Source organism: Gavialis gangeticus, unplaced genomic scaffold (genome assembly GCF_001723915.1).
Source record: "Gavialis gangeticus isolate Ggan-Ray unplaced genomic scaffold, GavGan_comp1, whole genome shotgun sequence".
NCBI lineage: Eukaryota > Metazoa > Chordata > Crocodylia > Gavialidae > Gavialis > Gavialis gangeticus.
In genome coordinates, this window is record NW_017729011.1 from 4,070,915 (window position 1) to 4,091,396 (window position 20,482).

Below are 20,482 nucleotides of genomic sequence, written 5' to 3' on the forward strand. Positions count from 1 at the left end.
GGAGCTCTGGCTCTAACTCCCAACTGCTTTCCACATGCTCTGCCTGCCCAGAGCGATGATCAACCACCTACAGGTGGGCAGAGCAGGTGGAAGGCAGCTGGGAGCTGGAACTGGAGGTCCATGCATGCTGGGCAGGAGCCACCTGGCTGAAGCTTCCTACCCTCCTGCCCAGAGCAGTGCAGCAATAGCAGGAGCAGCAGCTGCAGCTGGAGGCAAGGGGAGCAGGACAGTGCAGCTTGTGGTGGGGCTGTTCCCAGCGCAACTGCAGCTGGCCAGGTGTTGCTGTGCTCCCCTCACCTCTAGCGGTCACTTCTGCTGCCCCTGATGCGCTGCTCTGTGTGGGCAGGAGGGGAATCTTCAGGCCGGCTGATTCTGGTGGAGGTGAGGGGAGCAGAAGAGCATCCGGCTGGCTGCAGCCACACTGGGAACAGCTCCACCAGAAGCTGCACTCTGCCAGAGCCGGGGTTGGTGGGAGTGTGGTGCGGGTTGCCCTGGCAGGAGCAAGTGGGGCTCGGCCTCACGTGGAACACCGCGGGAGCAGCTGTGAACCGAATCAGGCCCGCGGGCTGTATTTTGCCCACTCCTGAGCTAAGCTGTTCTCAGTGGTGGCAGATGACAGAACAAGGAGCAGTTGTCCCAAGTTGCAACAAGAGAAGTTTAGGTTAGATATTAGGAAAACCTTTCTCACTCTAGGAGCATGGTGAAGCACTGAAACGGGTTACCTAGAGAGATGGTTGAATTGGTGGTTGAATCTTTATCCTTGGAGGTTTTCAAGGTCCAGCTCAACAAAGCTCTGGCTGGAATGATCTATTTGGGGATGGTCCTGCTTTGAGCAGGAGCTTGGAGTAGATGACCTCCTGAGGTCCCTTCCAACCCTAATTTTCTACCTTAACTTCAATATCAAAATAATTCTTCCTGGTTTTTTTTTTTTTCTTTTTCTTTCCCCAAGTTCTCTCTTCCTAAGGAGCTTGCATCTTAAGTTTCCCCCAGCGTTATACTACACATCGTTTTTTGAACAAGCAATGCAGTCTGAAGTTCAGTACAGGAAGTGAGCCACTTGTTTGTACCGTATTGCTTATTGTAACCTGCAGCATGCTGTTGCAAATGTGGATTGACCAATGAATGTTCAAAGCAGCTGAAATCAGGAGTTTAGAAGGGAAGCCAATATGTAACCGTCGCTATTCTTATACATGAGAACAGGAGTTCAGTATTCACTTAGGGTGACTAGTCGCAAAGTGCTAGTGACACACAACCTCACTGTAAGCAGGTCACTCACCCAGCTTCCTTATTGAGGCCAATCAGCTCTGTTGTCAGGTTTATGGACTTCTTATATCTGGGCAACTTTGTCCCCAGGATAAAAGAAAAACAACAAAGCAAATGAGTGTGCAAACAACAAATGAATGAACAAACACAACATCCAAAAGCTGTGATCTTTTTTTCAGACTCTGGGAGGAGTAACATAGGCTTAGTATTTCTTCAGAAGCACCGCTCTCCTTTTTTCTCTGCTTTACACTCTGCTCCTGGGACTTTTTAAGCTTCTTTGTAGCTCTACCTAAATTCCCTCATCAGCTGCAGCTACTGTCAACCTTCCAGCCAGGCGGACTCTGAGCTGCAGGCTGAGCAACCTTATTATACCCACACAGTGTCACAGTGGTTATCTGTATTGGAAATGGTGAATAGTGCTTGAATTTCCACCTGGTGCAGTATCACTTGCTGCCCTCCGGGTCTAAAGGAATCATTGGCCCTGTAACACCTGGGCCCCAGGCAGGATAGGGAGGAGGCACAGCAGAGACCACAGGCTTCCATGGAAACATTTCATGTTGTCACAGCAAAGGTGGAATATATCTTTGCTGCTGCCTCTTTTGACTCTCCAGATTCATTCACAAGCAGAGGGTGGCTGGATTGAGAGGGCTTGAAGAAGTCCCAAGTGTGGGATGAGATTGGTTCAAGTGACCAGGTTTTACCACAGAAGGCAGCAAAGTCAACTGATAAATGAGGTTGTGAGGACACAGTTAAGGGAAATGATAGAATAAAAGTTAGTTTGGACAGAAAGAGGTAGACCTAGGAAAGAAAAGCACAAGTTCACAGAAAGATAAATGCTTTTTTTTTCTCACCCCATGCTTTACTAGAATGTCTTAACCGTTCAGTTTGAAAGGATGACTGGATGGGAGAGGTTAAAGAAGTCTTCCTTTTTTCCTCCTATCTTACCACAAACTGCTGTCTTAACATAGCAGAACATTTCCCTATTCTTCCAAACGAAGTTTTTGTCTACGCTACAGATTTCTGCTGGCATAGTTGCTGCAGAGGGGTATAAAAAGACCCTGGTATGGAAACAGGGTGAAAAAACCTCTATGCTGCATCTGCACCAAGAGGATCTGTCAAAAGAGCTTAGTGGCAGGGACTCTGGAAAGAAGACAAGCCCTGAGAATTACTTGGAGCTCCATCACTTACTGTGGGTACCAGCTGCCAATGGAAGAGGAATAGAGGTTTCAGTGTTCATGAAGGGAATCACTAAAGCAGTTAACCTTGCCAGTAGATCTTGGGGGATTTTTCACACTAAAGAGATATTGAGCTCGCAAAGATTGAAAATCAAAACTCTGACTCCATAGAAGAAGTTACAATGGGATCCCAATTTTGACTTTCCTGTTAAAAACCTTCAGAAAAACACCTCCTGTTTGACTGAAAAATCTCCTTTAGGTTCAAAATTGCTATTTGTTTAAAAACCTGCCCATCATTTGAAGTTAGTTTATGTAACATGTTTTTAAGGCACAAGAAGAGTCTCTTGAATTCTGTGACTTTTTCACGTCTAGGATCTAAGCTTTTACTGTAGGTGAAATAAAAGTATACATTTACACCATTAGTTTACATCTGGAAGATTTTATTTATATGAGGTGTAGGTTGTAGCCATGTTGGTCTAAGGACATAGGCAGACAATGAATAGTCCATCCAGGAAGGGCACACACTGACTGCAGATGCTTTCTCAGCCTGACAAAGGGTATTTAAACCCAAAAGCTTGCTAAAAAGAATTTTTCCGACTATTTGAGCTGGTTTAATAAAAGATACCAGATTTACCCAAAGAATCTCATCTTACTTGTATGATATTTTCATCCCAATTTATTAAACGCCCTGCCTGAACCAGTAACACCAAGAGCTATATTGCTCCATTCATCATAATTTTGCCTGAGGTCTAAATGTCTGAATTGTTTTGGGTGTTTGGTCTCTCCCCCTCCTGTCCCCACTACTAATCACATGATTGAAGCTATCTGTCCTTATTGGATGAATTAGTTGATACTGGACAGAAGGGCAGCGGATCTGCTTCATGCTGCCACAGATTGTTAGAGTGGAGAATGGATAATTAAATCTTCCAAAGAAGGCACTTTGAACTTTGTCTGCAGTAACCAGAAGAAAGAAGATGCATTTATTTTGTAATAACTAATGAATTTTAATACTTGAATATCCAGGTTGCTGCATGGAAAGTGTGGGCTCCTGTTGGAGAATTCAGCCTGCCGTGCTGCAGTGTAGACAAAACTATAGTAATAGTTAAAAATAATAATAATGTGTCTAACTTTGGTCTTTTAGGGAATATCTGAACTCCAAACGAGCTATCTTTTAGAAGTCTGGGTTTTCCATAAGTAGCTGAGGCAAAGGTTATCTGTGAAGTGACTAGTCATATGTCAGCAGCTGCAGTTGGAAGTTGGATGTGTGTCAGTGAATCTGTGGTGAACCAGATATGTGTTAGCAGGTCTGTTGAGTAGGATTGGATGTATGTCAGCAGGTGCAGTGGAGACTATGCTGCACTACAGAAACTGTAACGTAGCAGAGACATTACAGTCTGTGCTAGTAGATTGTGATGTCTGGCACCAGATGACACACACTACATTACAGTAGAGATGAGTGCTGCATTCACAGACACCTACACAAACTACTTCCCACTCATCTGATAACTCTGTGCCTTGAAAGGAAAGACTCATGCTTTCTCTCAATTTTTTGATCTGTGATTAGAGGGGGGGAAAACTGCCATAATGGGGGATTCTGGGTTTTGCCTAGATTTGCAAAAAATGGCATCCAGACTTCAACACATGTTCAGCTTTTCTGGTGGCAGTGATAATGGAAGCTGGGGCAAGTTACACGAAGACTTACGTGTGCCTTTCACGACTTCATCTAACCCGTATCTGTGGTCAAAATGCCCAACCCCATCTGCAGTAGAGCGAATAGCTCTAGTAGCAAATTACACAATCCTTTTCTGTCTCTCAGTTCTAGATGTGTGGAACCTCCACTGGGCCCCTTTGCTATCCTGAACTTGCAGGAGATCTTTGTTTGTCAGCTCCTACTGCACCTCTGCCCTCTATCCCTAATGCCCGTTCTCTCTTAGGAGCAGGTGGCATAAAGCCACTCTACCACTCACTCTTCTTTGCTGAAGTGAAGTGTAGCTGCTTCTGCTGCTGCTACCATTTTATCAGGAGAGCTTGGCACGCTTAGCTCCTTGCCTCCATCTCTACTGGAGAAGCTGCCAGTGACTTCCTGATTACCCCAACCAGGAGAGAATGTGTCCTGGCTCTGAACGACCAAGTTTGCTAAGTCTCGCTCTCCACATTTTTTGTTGGGCACAATAAATGTGGTTGGGATGTTAACTGAGGATTTATTCATTGTTAGGTTTAGAATTCTCCCTACTGCCTTCTTCGTATTAATTGATTTCTTGGTGATAGGAAGCTATTGTGATGCATTTCTTGGCTATTTTATAGCATATCACAGATCTCAAGTCTGCAGTTGGAAATATCAGCAGTTGTGATTTATATTGGTATCTCAGGCGACCAAGAACCAAACGTTTTTATAAAGAACAACAGTGCCTTTTTATGAGAGAAGAGTTGGCATATTTTTAAACTCCAAGGAAATCTCAGGCCAGTTCCTAGCTTAGATCCAGAATTGATGTTCTTTCTGCGTTGCCATGACAGCAGCGTGGTGACTCATCCTGTGGTGGTAAGCAGCCTGCTCCTCTCCTACAAGGCACTGGGGAAATAATTTTTCCATGACTGCTGTATCAGGGCTGAAAGGTTTGATTTAACAAACAAAAAAAATAGTGTATCCTGATGGCAAGGGCAGTAGACTGTGGATTGGAACTTGTGGATGCTAGTTTTAAAGTTTTAACTCTTTGTTTCAACTCGTCTTACCCTTCTGTAAAGTGAGGGCACAACTTGGATGACGGCCTGAGCGGTTAGTTAATGGGTTGGAGATCCTTAGCTGTTAGGTGCATAAATGCACAAAGCATTGTTAAATAGTTGCCCTGTAACTAATGTAATAAATGCGTAGTCTTTAGATACAGGTGCTGATTCACTACCCCTGTTATGTGCACATGTGCATTGACCTTCTTTAGGGGTGGGCGTTTCCCTGAGGAAACAGTTTCACTGTCTAATGGATTTCATTGTTATGGTTTTTATTCTACAACTGAAGCAATTAGCAGCACCAGGATTATTTATGGAAACCAAATTTCTGAATTGTAAACCTGAGACCTATAGCAAACAAGCAAGTTCAGCTCCCAGCTGGATGGGCAGTAAGCTTTATGTTTGCCGCAGAGTTGATTCATTGTAAATTGTTGCTGAAATGAGGTAAGTAGTCAGTTCCCTCTTTCAACAGTCAGCATTATTTTGTCCCTGAATATTAATGGATGCAGTTCTGCTTATTAGTATTCTTCACCCAGCTGGGGTGGAAAATTGAATCCATTATGGACACTACTGGTGACTTACGTGGGATTACTGTGAGAGTGGCTTGAGTACTAGACTCGCGTTGAAGACCAAGTCAGAAAAGTCTATAGGGTGGCTAAATATACAATGAATCAAGGATATACAATGATACACAAGGGTGGATATACAGTTTTCTTCTAAGCCTGTTTGGGAATTTATGTACCATATTTATCTGAAGTCAAGATTACTTCAAATTTAAGAAGTCCCTCCCTCAATAATTAGGTTCTATACATAGAAAACGTATAAATTTGGTCTAATTTTCCATGTACAGAATCTAATTATTGGGGTTGTCTTAAATTCATCCCCCCCACTACTACAGCAGGAAAAGCAGTGGCAGGGAACAGGAGACAGCAATGGCCTGATCCCTGCCCCTCACCGCCTGTGCCCCTCTGCAATGCCTGCCTCCCCCCTCCTGTGGTGCTTGAACCTCCTGCCACTTGCCCCCACAATCTCACCCCCCACCTCCCTTTCCTGTTTACTGTCAGTCACGGCTCTGACCCCATTTCTGTCTAGGACACAGAGCACGTGGTAGCTTCTGGCCTGTCCTGGCCACTCAGCAGCAGTTGCAGTAGTGGCTGCTCCAGCTGCAGGACACTGGATCTGCTGCCAGTACTGCCACTGGTGCATGACCAAGAAAGGGCTGGAGCTACCATGTATGCCATGCCCCAAAGAGGAATGGGATCAAAGCTGCAACAGACAGTAAGTGGTGGGGAGGGACAGAGGCTGTGGGAAGGGGCAGGTGATTGCAGAGGCTTTGGCTTCAACTTTGTCTTTAGCTCTGACTCTGACTCTGGCCCTGACGTGGGTTTGAGTCAGAACCATAGCTCCCTACCAGCCTGGTACTTGAATCCAAGACCAGGGGCTTTCCCCCCCAATTTGAATGGGGAAAAAACCTTGTCTTGGATCTGAGTAAATACAGTATTCTTCTAAATGGCCTTCTGGGAGTTGAGCATTGTCCAGATGAAATTCTGCATAACTGAAGTGACCATAAGTGGTTGGTATATGATATTTGGGCTGTAGACCAGCCCAAGTGGGGAAGGTAGGAACCCCGTGGGATATGGAAATTTAGACTGCACAGAGCCTTGGAGAACACATGTGCAGTGGCAAGGAACTGGAAACTGATAACTTCAGGGCTTCTTCCATCTCTGATTTCTGACTTGGTAACATATAGCAAATAGTTGTTTTTTTCCCCTTTGGTTTTCCCTAATACTACAAGTAGGAAGTATATGCTTCTGTGTTTGCTTATTTCCTAATGCATTTACCCAGCGTACCGTTTGGCTATTACTTTAAGTTCTAATGTTATGGATTTGTATGACACTGAAACCCCATGGGGTTTTTCTCTAGATACTCTTTAAAGCTGGCATTCATTAACAGTATAGAATCCCATATACTATGCAGACGTGATTGATGGTAATGACTGCCTGGGACAAAGCTCTTTTTAAATAGGAAATTTAGAATGATACTAATTAGTAAGTTGATGTCTCTTGGGGCTTATACGGTTTTCGCATCTGAAGGTTAAATCTTAAAGTGTTTAGACTTAGGAAAATGTATGTTTTATTAGTTTACATTAATGGCTTCTACAAATAGGGGCGAGGTAAAAAAGAGAGGGTAACTTGGGTTGCATTGAAACTGGTTTGTTAGCTAGGAGGGGCCTTGTAATTGCCAGGCAAGCACATGCGCACTGGCACACCTCCATTTGCTGTTAGGGCCTTCTCTTCTGACAAGAGTACAGTGTATTTGATTACTGTATCTTGCTCATTAATCAAGTCAGAATAGGGAGCTCTTTTCTTTCTTTTTTTTGGTTTTAATATTCTTATGAGGATCAGAATTGTTTTTCACTGGAAATGGCTTTGCTCTGTAGACACTCACACTCCATCCCTGCTGTCATGATGGTGTTCTGTCCCCATTATCATCTCTGACCCTCCATCCCTGCCGTCATGGCAGCACTCCATCCCTGCCATTGTTCTTGATGGGCAATTCGCCCCCTGCGCAGCACTGGCTGGAGCCCCACCCCTTGAGCATTAGGGATGGACAGACAGACTAAGCCCGTATATATATATAATTTGTGTGTGTGTGTATCTATATCTGTAGAGATATATGTCTAGATATAGATCAGTGGATATCTAGACAGATATCAATTGATATCGATCTAGATAGATCGATAGATAGATATGTATGTGTATATCTATATGTCTAGATCGATATCTATATCGCAAATGTATTGGCACGGACACACAGTACCTTTATACCAGTATAACAGCATCCAACAACTGTTGCATTGTAACCATTACACCTGCATTATTCAGTATCAATACAAGTGGGCTAAATCTTCCTACCTTTGACCAAGAATGAAGCAGGTTTAAAGTTGGAGTGATTTTTTGCAGCATGTTTATTGCTAAAGAATCATGCAGATAGAACAGTTGCATCATAACAGCTTGCATTAAAGTCCTTGGATATCAGTGCAATTATGACATCTGTCTGTTCCCTCTGTTATAGTTCTTATAAAGAACTACTGATTACTATTTTTAAAGATAAACCTTCAATTTTGAAATTAGATTAAGAAGAACTTTTGAATGTAATACAGTGGTTTGATCCAGATGCCCAACAGTTTCATAAAGGCAGTTCAGCTTACCAGAGTATACAGGGCTTTGAGTAGGCGTTTGCTTTGCCCATAATACTGTGAGGAGCAGCTTACAGCTTCATATACTCTGCTTTATGCACATACTTTCACAACAGACCCATCCAAAGGTCAAACAAGATGTGAGGATGAATAAGGAACAGGCCTGAGAAACAAACAAAACTATTCTGTCACTATATTTTATAAATCCCTGATGCTGCCTCATTTGGGATAGCCTGCACAGTATTAGGCACCTATACCTACACCTGTGTTGGTTAGTCTGTAAGGTGCAGATCTACCGTGTCTTCTACCAAGCTGCTTGCAATCAGGAATGTGAGCTAATTCAAAGAGATCTATAGGAATACCAGTTTGAATGGGGTTTCTTATGTAATATGGATCCAGGTGAGCAGACAGCATGCAATTTAAATGGTATATAATTAAAAATCACTTTAATGTGACTGCTCCTTCTTATATAGAGATGCTGTATGTGTACATTAGAGAGGTGGAAATGACGTGGATTATTTCCAGAAAAGGTGTTTTTCTTTTATTAGCAGAATAGGCTATAAATGACCTATTTTTTTTAGAGGTCAGTGTAAAACAAAACTATATACCAGATAACTATGCAGGAAAAATGATCTGTCACTATGCCTTGCAGTGGAAATAATTGCTTCCCTTGGAGCAGTTGTGCTTTTATTAAAAAAAAACAAAACAAAACCCCAAAACAACCCTGTAACCTTAGCAATTCCCAACAATGTTCTATTTAAGATTGTGTCTCATAAATCTTAAGACTGTCTGTTAGGATATTTTTCTTTTCAAAGCATTTAGTCTGAAATATTTGTTGTTTTCTTTGTATTTATTTTATCCTTCCTCCCTTGATAGGTTGTGACTCGACTTATCCATTTGCTGGGTGAGAAGATTCTTGGCAGCCTTCAGCAAGGGGGTAAGTAGTAATTTCTGGATCATTGACTTTAACTCCAAACTTGGAAAAGGTGTCTAACAGGCAGGTTAAAAAACTCAGTTATTCTAATGGAACTTCAAAGTGACTTGAATTTAGAGGAATCATGTAATGTTAATACTGGTAAATTTAAGGACAGAATTTGTCTCTAAATACTTCACTTGAGCTGTGATCACAAGAAGGTTGGAATTTAATGGAGTGTGTGCTTGTGTGTATACATATGTATATGGACACAAAACGTACGTACAGTGAAATCTGCTTTCAGTATTTAGTTAACAGGGCTGGAATGGAAAGCATGGAAATAACTACATAGAGCAGAGTGCTCAATCTCCAGCCCATGGGCCTAATGCAGCCTGCTGTATAGCCATAGCATCTGGCTCACGGCGCTCCAACAGGTCAATAAATTTGGCAGTGGGGGATCAGTGGCTTTCATTATGATCCCTCCCCCCGACTACCAAATTCCCAGATCCCAAGCCCTGTGGCCACTTCCCTTCCCCCCACAGGGCCAGATAGAGGCTAGTCCTTCCCTCCCCTCCTCCTCCCCCAAATGTGGGGCCAGGTTGGGGCTGCATCAAGCACCATTCCACCCTCTGCAGGGCCAGGTCAAGCCCCCTTCCCTTGTGAGGCTGGTTTGGGGCCAGGCTGCCCCTCACCCCACTTGGTGTTGCCAGGTGAGGCCCTGCTGCATCTTCTCTGGGCACTGGATCAGGACCACCAGCTGGATCCAGCCCATATATGGATCACTGAGCAGAAAGTTTGAGCACTATTGACACAGAGGGATTTTACATAAAATGAAAACACGCTGGAACCTGCCTACGAGTTGATGCAACTCTGCCATTAGTTTATTTGCTGAACTGTGTTATAGAAAATCATTTGTTTGTTTCCGAGAAACTTCTTGCGTATAATGGCAGAATTAGGAAAATTTGCTAATTGAATTGTCAGTGTGTGAGAGGATGCTCCCTTTACTGTAGCAGTTTTTGGATGGTTAGACTGAACTGGTTTTAAAGGAAGGCCAAAACAAGCTAAGTAGTAGTTTTTAACAGATATACTAAGTTTTTAAAATCTATTCACAAATTCAGGTGTGCGAGTTTCCATGTAACTCAATGCATGTCAAATTTCAATGGGCTGCTTTGGAGCAAGTTTCAAGCCATAGCTGTGCTGTGGCCTTCACCCCCCACCCCTTCTCCAGCAAGTAGCCTTTTAGGACCTACTTCCTCATTATGTTCATGGGCAAAGAAACATTTCTTGCAGGCTGAGGGAGATAAGAAATATGAAAAGGGAAAAACAAAATGAGATGGGATGTAGAGGGATATAAACTGATTCAGTTTAGGAAAATCAACCCAGTGCGCCCTGTAAAAGAGCAGGCCCTACTCATGGGAATGCTGGAAACCAAGGAATGATAATAAGGTAGGCATCCACTGAGCTTGATTGCTTGGTCTTCTCCCACCAATGCATTTTCCCCAGTTTTATTATCTTACTTTGCTGGAAAGGTAGGCAGGTGAGGGAAGAATATTGCCGTCTTGGTAAGTGACTTGGACCTCTAGTGCCAGCAACTGAAAGAGGTTGTAAATGAAAGAAGATCAGTGGGCAATGACATTGACAGTGGGGTTACCTGGAGATGCCACTGTCTCTCGTACTGAGAGTACCAAGCAAGAGTGTAGATATTGACTACAACTGCTCCCCTGCCATAAGTGTGTCATTGAGACTGTCAGCAGGTGATAAGCTTATTCAGTTTTAGGCTACTCCAAAAATGCTATGTTGTCAAGCTTAGGGCCTTGATCCTAGAAACACCATCTGTGTGCTTATCATTTACATGTGTGAATGGTCCTGGTGACACTGGTAGGACTACTTGTACTTAGTTCTCCACATTCCTAGGTACCACAGGAAGTTACAATGCATGCTACATGGAAGAATAAAGCTCTTAGTCATTGTATCATCTGGAGAAGTGCTCCAAGCTGAGCATGCCATCCTTGTTCATTTTGCAATACATGTGGGGCATCCCTGTATGGAACAACGCTTTAGAAATGAATTTAAGGAGCCTGTAAGCAAGATTAGTATGACTTGAAGCTGAAAAAACACCACAGCTTGGGGCTGGTAACCAATTACCCTTTTCTGTGTGGCTGGTTTGTGGTTCTGGGCCCTGCTGCACCAGCCAGATTGACAAACTGAAGGGAGTTCAGTCAGAGTGCAACAAGTGGATTAGGTGCTGTGGGGGTTGATATAGGAGGGAAGACTTATAGAGCTGAATAAGCTAAACAATGATATATGACCTGTTAAATTTCCGCTGGATGAATACCAGAGAGGGTGAGGAATTATTCAGTGTGGTATATGAATCTGTGAGAGAGGCTTGAAATGAATAACTAAAGAAGAAATTTATGCTGAATATTGAGGGGAAAAAATGACTATCTAATGTTTCTCTATGTACTGCAGTGGTACTGTAATTGCTGTATGGTACAGTATAGAATCATGCATTTAGATGCTTTAAAACTTTAATGTAAAGTTTCATAGCTTCTTACAGTATAGCAAGCACTTCAAGGTTTGCCTTTGCACTTTAATTTCATTTTAGTGCACATAAAAATTAAGATGCAGCATTCCGCTATCCATATTTTATCCAGGAAAAGGTCTGAGATGATGTCCCCATAAAATTGATTTTAAAGCCTGTTAAGTGCAAAGTAGGGCATTAGTTTTCTGGCATGCAGCTTTAAGTGTTGCCACCTGCTACATCCATTTGCTATCAGTGCTAATGAGTATATGATTGATACTATAACAATATACTAGAATAATATGTAGATTTCTCAAGGAGTCTTCAGAAGTTGCATGGTATGAATTGGTTCTAAATAAATGTAATATTCAAACAGAAATATGGAATAAGGCTATAATAAACATGTTAGAACTTTTGGTCAAACTTGTGTCCAAGCAAGTGAGAGGAGAGGAACCTCAGGAGTACTGCTTTAAAGACACAGAGGGTGAGATGAGGTAGAGAGAGGTTCTAAAGGACTGGGAATGGCAAGAGAAAGTTGCCATCTTAGCAAGAAAAACTGAAAATATATGAAATGTGATATAATTATAGGGATGTGCTCATAATGGCATTCTGTAGAGGGGAAGGTTTGAACAAAACAGTGGCAGACACAATGAGGCATTTAAAGTTATGACTTTCTATAAAATATTCTGCATGCACTTTATATATGCTTATGCCCATGTGTGTAGAGAGTCATCTTTCACTTGGTGGTATTGGATAGGTCTCTTAATCGAGTTACAATCAGTTTTATTTAAGCAACTGTCATTTAAACAAATGGTAACCTTATTTAATGTTTACTGCTTATCTCTGCTGCATGGTTCATTCATCTGAAGGATAGTTGAGCTTTATGCATGCGTTTAATACAGAATGTTAAATATGTTTGCATTTTCATATGGATTAAAAGCATCAAAACATTAACATTAATTTTAAAAATACCCAATATGCTACTGATGATTTTCTGTCTACTATTTTGTTAGAAGAACAGATAGCAGAAGTAACCAAGCAAATTGTAACTGTCTCTAGGAATTTAGAGAACTCCCAGCAAAATGACTTGTGCAATGATGATTGCCATACTGAAGTGTAAAGAATACTCACTTTCATGAGGAAAAATGTTTTCTCAAGCCTCGTCGCATAAAGTGATGCCCTGATATTCTACCCCCATCCCTGCATTCATCTGTTCCTTTCTTGCTTGGAAATGCTACGCTATGGGGATGGGGAAGTGAGCAAATGTCTGGGTCATCAAAATCACCATCACTTGATATTCTGACCTACAGACACACCCAGACATGTCCAGGGAATAACTAGACTAAAAGACTGAAGTCCTCCTTTTATTCTAAGGTCTTATCCTCAAATTGGGGCTGAAATGGTTGTGGTAGTGTTCTGTGGTGGAAGGTTGCTGCTTCTGCACAATTTCTAACAGTAGTGAACTTCAGTCTTTAGGATGTTCATGTGATCTTTGATCTGTGTTAGTTTCACGTAAGTATAGAATGCTCCTGATGTGTAATTTAAACATGGAAACAGGGATAGTACTAATTCTTGTACCTTGAGAGGAAAACATAAATTTCATAACAAATAACAAATGTATTTGGTGTTTGTTTTAATGTGGCATCTGAATTGTAGGATATAGGAAGTAGTTTAACGATATTCCTCAAGCTGGCCAGAGAAAATGTCCTAGAGCAGCGGTTCTGAAGTGGGGGTACATGTACCCTCCGGGGGTACGTGAAGCCTCATCGGGGTACATGAGATATAGTTCATACATTGTCTAACACAGATTGAAAGGCCTAAAAAAAATCTTGAGATTTTGAAATTGCTGTGGTTTTACTGCTGTAAAATACACATGCACATGGAAACCAGACATCCTACTCCTGCTCCATGCCTCAACCTTGCACCAGAAACATCACTTCTCGGGGGTACGTGAAGTCTCACTCTGAGACCAAGGGGTATGTCGAATGAAAAAGGTTCAGAACCGCTGTCCTAGAGAATTCATCATTGAATGAAAAAACAATTAGTCCTGTCTTGTGGGGCACAGGTATTTATTTACTTAAGGCCTCCTTTGTAGGTGTTACAGCAATTTTGGAGGTCCCAGTGCTGATCAGGGCTACATTATGCTATTTAATGGCTGTGGAGAAATTATGTATGTACACCCACTTGTGCCTGGAAATGGTGCAGTCTAAATATAAGATGAAAGAAGATGGATGAATGCAACCGAGTTCTGCTCTCACTTTATGCTTGTGTAACCTCATTTCCCTTCCATAGCTATTCATTCCCCAGTGAACTGAATTAGTTGGACTAAGGACTGCATTCATGTGTTGAAGTACTTTCCCAAAACAGATGCCTCAGCCCATTGGGAATTGTTTCCCTTTTCACCTGAGAATCTCTCTGGAGGAATTTGGAAAAATGTCTCTGGCTGCAAAATGGAAATTAACCTACAGTTCTAGCCTCTGAAGCTCTTGGCTTTGGTTCTCCTATGTAGTAATTAGGTCTGACACTTCCTGTAACCAAACTACAGTATGTATTCAGTGAAAAATAGATATCTAAGTCATGACAATTTATTTCCTGCCCATCCCCTAAACTATATTTAAGCAGTAATTGCAAACCAGGCTCTGTTATCCAAGGAGGATCCCTGTTGCACACTGGGATGTTGTGACATGTGGTACAGTGCAGTTTTATCTACCGTGTGATTTATTGCAGACGTGTACGTTTCACCTACTTGAACTGATATTCTTTTTGTGCTAATCACTTCAGGATTTGTTTCCTAGGTCTCAAGCCTTACTTAGGACTCCACTTTTAAATTACTTTTGTGTGATGGTGGTTTTTTCATAATGGTTTCCAGTTTGGGTAAACTGTCTCCAATTTCATGCAGTCCCGCTCTGTTCTCAATCCTCTTGCAAATACTTTGATGCTATATGCTGTAGGCCTTTCTGAAGTGTGGATTAATACAACCACTGGTCAGTGTATATGCAAATCTTACGTAGACCTCTGTATGGAAAATCTGAACCTGTGACAAAGATCATCTCAGTCTCCTTTCCTTTCATTATTTCTTATAACAGCTGCTACTTCTGCCAACTGAGTTCATCTTGTTTCTAGCCTAAACTGGAAAGAATCTTGGACCTGCGTTTTTCTTGTTACACACATGCCAACACCTCCTGCAACTTTCCTTCTGTGTAATATGAGCTACCATCCATAAATCAAATTGTTTTCCCAGAACTTGCTGAAAGAGTATAGCTTTAAAAATGGAGTGCACCTTTACATGCATTTATGGTTTACAAATGTGCTTTTGACATTTAAAGTAAGACCCCAAATTGATATTTTAGGTTCTTTTAGAGTTATTACTTGCACGTTATTTGTCATAAGGGCAAAGACCCACAGTGAAGTATTATTCAATGCTGTAATGGGGCCCCCGCCCGATTACTAAAGGGGAGAAAGAGCCCAGGTATAATTGGCCTTCCCCAGTCCCTGGGACAGGCTAATCATAATGCAGGCACAGAGTTGTGGAATAAAATGGGTGCCCATCCCAGGTGTGAGCAGTGGCTGACAGGCCTGGGGCAGAAGTGGTGGGTCAGGTGACCCAGGAAAAAACTTACAAGCACAAGGCCTTAGCCAGGGGGGCAGTCTGACCATGGGAGCGGCAGGAAGCAGAGCTCTAGGAGAGAGCCAGGCCAGGTGGCCCAGAGGAAGGTCTCTGAGCAGCAGGGGAACTGAAAGGAAGCCTGCATCCCAAACCGAAACAAGTTAAATGCCTTGGGCCTTTGGGGTACGGCTTCTGCAGGACAAGGTTAACCCTGGGAGGGGAACCCTTTGTTTTGGGAGTGGACGCTCATGCTTTTAGGTTTTTGTTTAAACTGGAGGATTGGGAGCAGATAAAAGGGGCAGATTGGAGGCTACGGGGCTACAACAGAGGCCCTCAGTGTAGAGCCCTTTGTGGTGCTGTGATCCAGGGCATGTGGGGTTGCAGTATCCCATGCCCTGCAGAAAGACTGTTACTGTCTGGCAAAGGGTGGAGATAGAAGATGGTAAAGACTGGGGTGCAAGCCCAAGGGGAAGACTAGGGGCTGAGGAGCCCAGAGCCCATGAGGGCCAGAGCTGGGTCCTGGGACAGTGGACCCCAGGAAGAGTGGCTCAGCCAGAGTAAAGTGGGATAAGGCCAGGGGGGCCTCAGCCTAGACAAAGGACTACCATCCAAAGCCCCCTTCTGCCTTCTAGGGGCAGCCTCCCTGTCAATTACAACACCAAGGGGTGGCAGGCGAGATAACAGAGTGGGACTTTGCAGGGCCAAAAGGGGCAACAAAGTGGGCATACGTGTTGGCCAGGAGAGGTGGCTTTGCTGCTCCAGCACCAAGCATGTTAAATGCACGTATGGCTTTTAGACAGATTTTTCTGAGCCATTTTTCTAACACTTGATGGCTTCTGATTGCAACTTGGCTTGTCTTCACAGTAGTTTTTGCTTTGTATAAAGTTTAATATGCTGCAAGAGCAGTTTGTTTATAGCCTTCCAGTTTAAGTTCTGGAGCTGTTAAAGCTCAGCTGTAGTAAGCAGCTTTTCCTCTGTTCCAGTATCCTGCATGGTCATCCTGGTAATACGAAAACTTTGCTTGCTGTAATGCATGAAAGAAGAAAAATCATTGTATGAAGTAGCTAATATAGGAATTTCCATCAGAGTTTTTTTTCAATTTTCCTTTGCCTTTGTTGCTCTTTTTGTGCATGTTCATTGAGGTATTTTAAGCAACTCGTCTGTGGTTCTCTCTTATTTGTATATCATACAATGAATTTGTGACAAAAATATGCAAGTCCAAGGTATTGATGAATGATTGACAGTTTAGTGTTTGTCACATGGGTTACTTTACAATATACTCCATGTCTCTTTTTTAGAGCTTTACCATCATTCTGCACTGAGTTTGATTCCCAAATACTGTACTTTTTTCTGTTTGATCTGTGACTCATGGATTGAGGTTTAAATTGTTCCTCAGGCAGGACCTATACATCAATTCCTTATGCTCATTTGCTGTTTAACTTGCCACTAGACTGTCATCTAGATGCATCACAGTCTTTCCTGTTTGTAACAGTTTTTTGTTTTCAAACGTTTCCCTCACTGCAGTGTGAAATATTGTGGGGGAATTGTAGTAACCCAGAGGCAGAACAGGATCTTGTTCTTTAGAACACAAAAGGTGTGCAGTACTGAGGTTCAGGGCTCATAAACGGATGCCAAAAATCAGTGATGTTAAAACCTGAAAACTATTTCATTTGAAGGGAAACCACATTGAACAATTAATTAAAAACTCACAATTTTTCTGTCTTACTCCACCAAAACATTCCTTCAGGTGTAGGAGGTGGCTGTTTTTGTTTAATTGCCTTCACAGTTTGTGTTGCCAAGGCCGTAGGAATTACAATTATGCTCTTACTTTGGTAACTAGAGGGAAAAACGTCTGTGAATCTATCATTTTAAAAATCCACAACTCTACAAGCTCATCCCTGACTTGAATGCAAACATGGGGGTTCCCAAACATCTACAGAAAAGCTCATGCTAACATTGGAACAGCGGATTCCAGATGCATCCCAAGTCTTGTGGAGAACTGTCTAATCATTTGCATTGGGATCAAGGTCAGAGGTAAAAGCAGCTACTCTCACAGGTTCCTCTTTCATGTTCTTATTTTCTGTTTCTGTTTCTCTGATGTGCCTGCAGCTGTGGCTGCAGCTTTTCTATTTCTTCCGCAGGATTTTTATTCTTGTTCACCAGCTGTGCAGCTTGAATCACTTTACCATCCTTTTCGACATCTTTATATCTACCCACACCTTGATTTCTTGATTTTTTGAAAACAGGCCTCAACCACAATGGATATATCCAGCACCCTTTGCCACCCACTGTCTGAGCTGCAGTTGGAGTTCATGCACACTGTTGCTCACTTTCCTGATTTTGCATTTCTTGTAACGTTATGTCTCTGCTGCCCTGCAACCTGCCAGCAGGGCTTGTAACTTCCACTGTTCCAATGTTAGTGTGAGCTTTTCTGTCTCACTTTCATCTTCAGCTGCTATGGCTTTTTTCTGACAACTTCTCAGCATGTTTCATTTTTGTGAGCCCATCAACATCATCTGTAGCTGCAATGACTCTTTATGCTAACTTCACAGCATATTGCTTTAACCATTTAATGGATATTCCCATTAGCCTGTGAGGTTCTGCCTTTTCCGGTTTTATACTTTTACCTCTTTAACACAGCTATCTCTATCATAGATTTTCTTATTTCTGTACATGTTTCTCTGTTTCTTTTAATCAACTTATGTGTTTTAAACCTTATTAAATTCTATGGGGATCTAAGAGGAGGGGAATAGAGGAATACCCACTTTGAGCTGTTTACCATCTCCTCAGCTGGCAATCCTATGAGAGGGCAGTGTGTCACTTACTAAAATCATGATGGTACTGTCAGTGTTGTAGGGTGGGCTCCATCAGTATTATCAGATTCCTTTAGTGCTATTTAGGGGTTAGGTGTTCTCCTTTGTGTCAAGCTCCCTCAGTTTGGCTTGTCTGTGTGCATGCCATCAGGGTGCTCTCTGGGGTGTACTGCCCATAACAACTTCATAGATTTCATAGACATTAGGGCTGGAAGGGACCTGGTGAGATCATCGGGTCCAGCCCCCTGCCCAAGGGGCAGGAAGTCAGGTGGGGTCAGATCACCCCAGCAAGATAAGCATCCAAGCATTTCTTAAAGGTATCCAGAGTAGCTGCTTGAATCACTTCTGGGGAGAATCTATTTCAGACTCTGGAGACTCAGATGGTAAAGAAGATTTTCTTATGTCCAGTTTAAAACAGTCTTTGTGACTGTTGGACTTTGTCTTCCCTTGGGGTGCCCTGGTGATCAGATGTTCTCCCGGTTCCTGATGCACCCCCCTTATATACTTATAGGCTGCCACCAAATCCCCCCTGAGCCTTTGCTTCTCCAGGCTGAAAAGTGCCGTGCCTCTCAGCCTCTCCTCATAAGGCCTGCTCTCTTGACTTCTAATCATGAGTGTGGCTCTCCTCTGGACTCTCTCAAGCTTCTCCACACCCTTGATGCAAGAAAACGACTGTAGGCTTTGGGTCTTAGTGACAAAGAATTTGGTCAGGATTACTGTCTACAAACGAGCCTAGACACTAACATCCATGACCAGCCAGTCCTTGGTGCTAGCTGTGTCATTTAAAGGAGTGGTACAAGCATGAACGTAACCCCCTAAGCCCAGTACAAGTATAAAGGGTTCCTGCACCCCAGTTAATACTTCAGTCAAGACAACTTTGTTTAAGGCATGTATGTCCCAGTTCTCACCAACTACTAAAACATCTTTAGGTGATATCTACATTCTACTTATCATCAGTTAGTGCACTCTGCCCCTTAGATAGGGATACCTGTCTGCCAGGTCACTCATCTTAGTTCTGGTGGTTTATACTAGCCTTATCAATTCATCTGGTATCCGTTGGCCTTGGAAACATTTCTGAAATGAACAAGCTACCTTCCCAACATGTCTGTGCAAGTCATGTATGATATGCCTAGTTTTGCATTCATTGGGGCCTACTTTGGTTCAGGCAGTTAGCAGGGTCTCCGTATGATTACTATGTACACTGCTCAGTGTTAGTCTTAGTCCATGCTCCAGCAAGGCCTGCATATGCAATGTGGCATAGTTTTGTCATTAGTTCTTTGTTGAGTGTTTCCTTCATACAAATAATTTCCAAATGCTTTGTCTTATTTGGGCTCAGATTAGACTTTTCTACTGGCTGCACCATAGCCATAAAACTCCTAGTGTTTGTCTAGCTGCAAGCACAAACTGCACCCATTGCATCTATTTGCCTGATTAAGTTTCATCATCCAAATGCAGATTTTTCCCTCGTTGGTATTTTGAATATTAGTGGCTTGTATGATAGTCCGTTGTTTTGAATGCCTGACTCCATTATACTTTCAATAAAATGACAACTGAGCACAGATTACAGAGACAGACCTTTACTGAGTTCAGTTTCTCCATGGAAACTGTTCTGTATGTGTTATTTAGAGTGCGGCTTATATTCAGTTCTGTGTTGTTCCACTCTTTGGAACAATCATCATAACCATACATGCATTGTAGTAGTTGGAAATGATGTACACTTGATACATTTTTATGATGTGTTCCAAATGTAACCCAGCAGACATGTAATACCTTTTGCTTGCTATAGTCTGCAGTTGCAATATAATCCCTGTGTGTGTTAGTACACTGTTAATCACTCATCAGAACTGCCATCTTGCTGTTAGATTTGGAAAGGACAGTTCTGTAACTCATTTTTGTTGTGACCTACTTCCCTATATGCTAGTGACCAATATACAGGTGCAGTTAACTGTTGTTCACAGTTCTGTTTTCAACAGTCTGCCTTCTAATTAGTCCAGTGAACTCACAAACTTGGGCCTTCTTAGTAAATATGTTAGATTTGACTCAAATACTGTTATTCCTCACCTGGCTCTCCCTATGGATTCTCCTTCTGATGCACACATGCTCCAGCACATGCATTATTCCTTTGCCTAGAAATATTTGTTGTGGCCAAGCACAGCCTTCCTTTAGTGTGTATTTGATGCCCATGGCTGCCAAATGGAACTCTGACAATACCTGCTTTTCTGCACAGTGCGATTTTTTTTTTTTTTTTTTTTTTTTTTTTTTTTTTTTCT

The 20,482-nt window shown here is 42.4% G+C and overlaps 1 protein-coding gene across 1 annotated transcript in view; it reads left to right on the forward strand.

Annotated features, from left to right (window-relative positions):
* Positions 1-20,482, forward strand: part of PNPLA7 (patatin like phospholipase domain containing 7) — a 318,179-nt gene that overhangs the window by 148,446 nt on the left and 149,251 nt on the right. The window contains exon 21 of the mRNA XM_019510411.1: positions 9,235-9,295. Coding sequence (XP_019365956.1) covers positions 9,235-9,295 — 61 coding nt within the window. The remainder of the gene's footprint in view (positions 1-9,234; positions 9,296-20,482) is intronic.